This window comes from Myotis brandtii, unplaced genomic scaffold, assembly GCF_000412655.1.
Source record: "Myotis brandtii unplaced genomic scaffold, ASM41265v1 scaffold517, whole genome shotgun sequence".
In the NCBI taxonomy this organism is placed as follows: domain Eukaryota; kingdom Metazoa; phylum Chordata; class Mammalia; order Chiroptera; family Vespertilionidae; genus Myotis; species Myotis brandtii.
Genome location: NW_005369706.1, coordinates 286,942 through 293,648, shown reverse-complemented (window position 1 = coordinate 293,648; position 6,707 = coordinate 286,942). Strand labels below are relative to the sequence as shown.

Below are 6,707 nucleotides of genomic sequence, written 5' to 3'. Positions count from 1 at the left end.
GGTGCGGGCAGGGCTCTCAGCTCTTCACCTGCCCCTGCCAGGTCTTCACACGGTATGGAAAGTGCTACACGTTCAACTCTGGCCGAGACGGGCGTCCGCCGCTGAAGACCATGAAGGGAGGGACGGGCAATGGACTGGAGATCATGCTAGACATCCAGCAGGACGAGTACCTGCCTGTGTGGGGGGAGACTGGTATGTCACCCCTCGGGGGCCCCTCCCCGCGGTTCCAGGCCTCAGCCTCTGCCAGGGGACTCCTGGGCTCCACTGTGGGACCCGAGGCAGGCCCGGGGCTCTGCTCCCTTCCTCCCAGCACCTCCCCATCTCCCTCTCTGAGGCCACCTGACTGACTGCCACACTCACGTTTCTCCAGCTCCCCCTTCCTGGCTCAGTTGCTCTCCAAGGTAACCAGCCGCCCCTCTCCATCAGTGGCTGCCACTCGCTCTATAAATAACTCCCTCTCTTGGGCTGCCTGTCGTCTGTCTGGTCTCAGAGGCCCTGGGGCAGAGAGAGATGGGGGAGAAGGGAGAAAAGGGCGGGGAGGGGGAAGTGGAGAGCATCTGAGAAAGAACTGGAAACACCAATGTGCATAGCCGAACCCAGGTAAGAAAGAAGCGTGCAGGGTGCAGTCATCGGGCCAGCACGGGGCTGGTGAACCCAGAAGGAAGCTAGGGGTGGGCGGGGTCCCATAAACGGAGCCCCCAGTCCCAGTGTGTGCTGTGCCTGTTCCCGGAGAGGCAGGATGCCCCAGCCCTGGAGGAGGTTAGGGACTCAGAAGCCTCCTCAACACCCTCCCCCCTCGTTCCCATAGATGAGACGTCCTTCGAAGCTGGCATCAAAGTGCAGATCCACAGTCAGGATGAACCTCCCTTCATCGACCAGCTGGGCTTCGGTGTGGCCCCAGGGTTCCAGACCTTTGTGGCCTGCCAGGAGCAGAGGGTGAGAGGCTGCAGGAGGATGGTCCCGGGTGGGGTGCTCAGGATGGAGCGGTGGGCCATCGCTAACAGGAGGGACAGATGCGCGAGAGCCTGGGTAGCGATCTGGCTCGTGAGAAGCACGAATGAGCTGATAAACTGGGATGCTCTCTAAACTCTAAGACGCTCAGAGGCTGCGGAGGGAGAGGGGCAGGACGCCTGAGTTCTGCATCCTGTTAGAGAAGCCCATCACGGTGACTGGGGGAGAAGTCTCCACACCCCCCAGCTCCCCGGCTCTCCCAGCAGCTCATCTACCTGCCCCCGCCCTGGGGCACCTGCAAAGCTGTTACCATGGACTCGGATTTCTTCGACTCCTACAGCATTACCGCCTGCCGCATCGACTGTGAGACCCGCTACCTGGTGGAGAACTGTAACTGCCGCATGGTGCACATGCCAGGTCAGGCCCCACAGCTCCCAACACAGTCCCGGGGCCCCTCAGCCGACCCTGCCCCTCTCGAGCTCCCCGTGCATATTGACCTCCTACAGCCATGGAAGGAAGACCAGCTGGCTTCTCCCTCCCCCAGTCCCAGCCCTCATTCTCATCGATGAGACGCCCATTCCACACCCATGTGTCTCTGTACCGTATCTCCTGCCTGTTCCCGTGGGGATGGATGGGTGGGAGGGTCCAGGAGCATGGACTGTGGGGTGAGTCACCTCCAGGACAGACTGGGGGGTAGCTAGTCTCACCCTCTCCTTCTCTCCCAGCTTCTAGACCTTTGTTACAACCACTGTCACAGAGCCCTTTCATATTCATCCTACACCACTGTCTCTCTCCTCTGTAGGGGACGCCCCCTACTGCACTCCAGAGCAGTACAAGGAGTGTGCGGATCCTGCTCTGGGTGAGCGCCCCCGCCCCGGGGCAGTCTGGGGGAGGGAAGGAGGGACTGCCAGCCATGGCACAGGGGTTTCAGACCAAGCTCCCAGAAACTTCAAATAACTCCTGGATCGGGCTTCACCTGGACTCCCCTGTGTCTGACGTTAGCAAGGCCGGGAAGTGCATCTCTAAAGGCCCTGTGAAAAATGGACCAGGGTCACCTGGGAGGGGGGAGGGGCCCTCCCTCTCTCTCCTCGGCAGCTCAGCTGGTTGACTCCCAAGGTCTCTGAGGGAATGAGACACAGGACTAGGAAACACCCTGGGGAGGCCGGTGCGGGCGGGCGCAGGGCCGAGGGGAAGGGCAGGTCAGAAAGAGAAGGGGGCCGGGTTCCTTTGGGCAAGGCCAGGATGTGCAGGCGGGAAGGTGCTGGCCGAAAGGCACCACTCAACTGGCGCCTCTCACCTGGCTGGGCACAGACTTCCTGGTGGAGAAGGACCAGGAGTACTGTGTGTGTGAAATGCCCTGCAATCTGACCCGCTATGCCAAGGAGCTGTCCATGGTCAAGATCCCCAGCAAAGCATCCGCCAAATACCTGGCCAAGAAGTTCAACAAGTCTGAGCAGTACATAGGGTAAGGGCGCTGGCTATGCAGGGTGGGGGCCCTTGGGCTGGGACTGTGGGGGGTGTCAGCAGGCTTTGGTGGGGGCCAGCAGACAGGAGGAAAGATCACGTCGGAACAAGCAGGGGAAGTGCCTCTTTCTCCTTCCTCCTCACCTCATCCTCTGTTTCCGTTCTCCGTGCTGTGTCTGGGGTCACCTCGCCCTTGCTAGTGTATGGAGCCTCTTTTTGTGTGTGCCATCACATGTAATCCTCACCACAACCCTAACGGGCAGGTATCCCATCAACATCTCATTTGACGGATATGGAGACGGAGACTCAGAGGATAACGTACTGAAGTTGCCCAGCTAGTAAGGGACCGAGATGTGACTTGAACCGAGGTCTCCTCCCCAACCCCTTTGCAGGGAGAACATCCTGGTGCTGGACATTTTCTTTGAAGTCCTCAACTATGAGACCATTGAACAGAAGAAGGCCTATGAGATTGCAGGGCTCCTGGGTGAGCTGCTGATGGCACCTGTCCCCTTCCCATGTCACGGGCCTGGTGTGACGCCCTCCACCAGAGCAGGCTGCTCACTCTGTCCCATGAGCTCTTCCTCCTCAACCACCCCCGGGGGCCTTTCCCCACATGTTGTTGTCTTGGTATGTGGTGGAGGGAGGGGGCCGAGCCTTCTCTTAGGGCAAATAGGAAGAGATAGGCCTGGTCATGAACGGGGAACTATTTCCTACACCCTTGAAAATTTGCCTAGAGAGTAAGAGTGTTGGGGGTATTTTATAAACAATTATTTTTCTCTGAATAACACCTATTCATTTTAAGAAAAGTAGGGAAAAAAACACAGAAAGGCCTGGAGGAGAACATGAAGACCCCATCAGAATCACTCTGTGCTCCTTCTGCGCAAAGGCTATCTATCCTTCCGCACTTTTGACTTGCCTGCCCGTCCCGGTGGGCTCTGCGGCTCCCATGGTGCCTTGACCGTACTGACCTCCCTGTGCCCCCCTGCAGGTGACATTGGGGGCCAGATGGGGCTGTTCATTGGCGCCAGCATCCTCACGGTGCTGGAGCTCTTTGACTACGCCTATGAGGTAAGCGGGTCGGGGGGGGGGCGTGCCAGGGCAGGGGCCATGGAAGGATCGGGGTTCCAGGCCACCCACACACCCACTCACCACCCCACATGTCCCAGGTCATTAAGCACAAGTTGTGCAGACGAGGCAAGTGCCAGAAGGAGGCCAAAAGGAGCAGCGCAGACAAGGGCGTGGCCCTCAGCCTGGATGACGTCAAAAGACACGTGAGGGAGCCAGAGATGGGTGCCCCCCACCCCGCCCCTTCCCCCTCACCCCTGGACCACCCTTTGCTACCTTTTCTCCTTTGCCTCCCCCATGCCCTAGTGCCATCTGTCGATAACCAGTCCCTGTCCTGTGCCGCCCCTCAGAACCCGTGTGAGAGCCTGCGGGGCCATCCTGCTGGGATGACGTATGCTGCCAACATCCTACCTCACCATCCGGCCCGAGGCACGTTCGAGGACTTTACCTGCTGAGCCCTGCAGGCCACTGTACCAAAGGCCTAGATGAGGAGGGCTAGAAGAGCAAGGGGGTCCCCAAGTGCCCCCCACATCTGCCCTGGGGACACTCTCCCCCTCCCAAGGCAGCCCCCCACTCCTGGGCAGTCCTTTCTTCTTGTCTGTGGTGAGGAAGGAGTCCTGACCATAGAGTACTCTCCCTGTCTCTATCCTATTCTTTTTATTTTTAACAAAACTAATCTAAAAAAGAAACTAAAAAGAGAGAACTGGGCAAGTGACCTCAGGCTGCCCCTCTCTGCTCCATGCTGCCTCCCCCAGCTCCCAGCCTGAATCTGTCTGTCTGGCTATCTGTCATCCGAGTGCCCACCTACATTCTGCTGCCACCAGTCACCAAAGCCCCCTCCTAGTAGAGGGGGGGGCGGGGTGGAGGGGATCATTCAGATCTGGAATTTGGCCCTAAACCAGAGAATGTACCTGGAAGGGGAGGGACAGTGGTGGTGGGGGGGCTTCCCCAGCCTTAAGAGACCCTCTCAGCCCATGACCACCTCCCAATCGCAAGTCTCCAGGCAGGAACTAAGCCCCGCCCCCCACCCCACACATACACCATGTGACGTCACTAGGGAGGTAGGGGTAGGGATCCCCTGAAGAAGTGGAGATGGGGACAAGATGTGGCCCTGGTGCTGTAGGCCACATCCTGGTACCTACAAGTTCACCCCACCCCAGAGCTGCTGGAGAGAAATCCCAAGAGGCAGCCTCCTCTACCGTCCCATAGAAGATACAGCTGGTTGGCTTCCAGCTCAGGGAGGGGGCACTGGTCCCGCTCCCAGGGCCCCTGCGGAGGGCCACATCCATAAATTTTCTTATGGAATTCTCCCACGTCCTCTTTCCCAACTTCATTTGCTTCTCTCAACAACCTCATCTGCATTTTCTATTTCTATATGATACAGACTCTATATTGCTATATCTCTGTATATACTTTTCCCTAACTCTGTCTGTCTCTGCCCCCTCCCCTCTTGTCTCTAAGAACCATCCTCCCACCCCAAGTACCCCTTCCCATGTTTCTGCTCCCTCCCTGGTCTCTGAATGCCTTCACCTGTATAAAGAGTTGGACTCTCTCCCCTGGTGTCTGTACTGTGTACACACATCCCTCTGAGAAGCACAAGGAGACGACACGCGCATTGTAACCTTCGCACTGTCTCGGTGGCGACATAAAGGAAGCTGTGAATCACAAGCTCTGCCTCTTTCTGGCCTCACCCTCTCTCCCCCTAACCCGGGCATTCTCTGTCCTCCCTGTAGCCTTAACGTCCCCTCCCCTGCTCCTCCCACCCCAGCGTCCTCTGTAAGGCTGCCTGTGGCCTCCCAGGGGAAGGAACGGATAGAGAGACAGCCCCCACCCAAGGGATGGAGATCTGCTCTGCACACCAAGCCCAGGGCTTCAAAGACAGAGGGGGCTATGGGTCAGTGACTCCTTTGATGGAGCAGTGGGGTTGCTGACAGGCAGAGCTGAGGTCTTCCCTCAGAGGCCTTTCCTTCCTTCTAGGGCCCAGTCCCCTTTCCTCATCTGATACCCAAACCCATCACTTATATTTTCTGGTGAGGTATGGTTTGGTAGTGGGAGGAAAGAGGGGACGTTGAGCGCTATTCCTACCTTAAAGAGAAACTGAGTGAGAGAGGGAGCCTGCTGTGCCCCTCCCACTAGGCGGTCCTCCCAGGCCAGAGCCCTGCCCCTTCCCAGGCCTCCTCTGCCCAGCTATCTCTTGGTCTCCAACCCCAGAACAGGACCTGTGGCAGGTCACCTGTGCACTGACCTGGAGCTGGAGGGTGAGGCAATAGGATCTTTGGGAACTTTAGTTCCTAGTAATTCCTTAGAGAGCAGACCTCTCCAGAGGGAAGCAGGAGCAAGGCCAGGGCGTGTGCACGGGATGGAGAACAGCAGGCAGGGCTAAGGGTGACGCATGCCTCTGGTCTAATAAACTGGGTTTCAACCACTCCTCTTCAGTGTCTTCTTCTCTTATCTGAATAGCATTTAGGCCTTCCCATTAAGGGCCCAGAGCTAAGCTTGGCTTAGGGCCAAACAACCAGGGGAGGAACAAGGAGGCTTGAGCAGGGAGACCCTGGTCCTCCAGGGATGAGCCTGGCCGGCCATCACACCAGGAACGGTTTGAACCTCTGGACAGGGAAAGAGGGAGGGGTCAAAGGCAACAGAGATCCCAAAGAGAAGTCCTTGCACAAAGGATGCTTTGGAGAGGAGGCAGGGTCAAATTTTAAAATAAACTTAAAATCTGGAAGCAGGTTAGGTTAAAAGTCAGGGAATTCCTTGGGTTGAAGTTCTAATGAGGTCGTTACGGAGGCCCTCTTTCTGTGGAATGAGCCGCAGGTAATGTATGAGCCGGAAGATGTGGATTCTGGGCTTTGGCTTTGCTGCTGACCTAATGACCTTTGCCAAGTCATTTCCCCCGAGTCCAGCTTTCCCGTCTGTAAAACAAGATAAACAGTCCGTTTATCCCGTCCCTCGGGCTTCTATAGCAGTAAGAGAAGGAGACGCACAACCCAAGCGCTTTGGAAAGTTGAACACACTGCGCCAAGGTGAAGCCGGCCCACCACCACCGTCCTCTTCAGAGCGCCGGGCCGGGCCGGGGTCCGCCTTCCCAGGGCCTGTCTCCCTCCCGTCGCCTGGGGGCGCCCGCGCACAGGGCCTCTCTATCCCAGAGCCCGTCTCTATGGTTTCCCCCTCGCGGACCGCGAAGGCGGGAGGGCGTGGCCAACACCTTCTCCGCTAGGCCCCCTCTA

At 57.9% G+C, this 6,707-nt stretch overlaps 1 protein-coding gene across 2 annotated transcripts in view; it reads left to right on the top strand.

The window, feature by feature from the left end:
- The window catches only part of ASIC1 (acid sensing (proton gated) ion channel 1), a 24,900-nt gene extending 18,985 nt beyond the window's left edge, over positions 1-5,915 (top strand). The window contains exons 4-12 of one of the 2 annotated variants that reach the window (XM_005877304.2): positions 42-192; positions 809-936; positions 1,218-1,368; positions 1,754-1,810; positions 2,263-2,416; positions 2,808-2,899; positions 3,404-3,483; positions 3,582-3,686; positions 3,831-5,915. In XM_005877304.2, coding sequence (XP_005877366.1) covers positions 42-192; positions 809-936; positions 1,218-1,368; positions 1,754-1,810; positions 2,263-2,416; positions 2,808-2,899; positions 3,404-3,483; positions 3,582-3,686; positions 3,831-3,935 — 1,023 coding nt within the window. In that variant the 3' untranslated portion in view covers positions 3,936-5,915. The remainder of the gene's footprint in view (positions 1-41; positions 193-808; positions 937-1,217; positions 1,369-1,753; positions 1,811-2,262; positions 2,417-2,807; positions 2,900-3,403; positions 3,484-3,581; positions 3,687-3,830) is intronic. The other variant, XM_005877303.2, reaches the window with a different exon arrangement.
- The last annotated feature ends 792 nt before the right edge of the window (positions 5,916-6,707 follow it).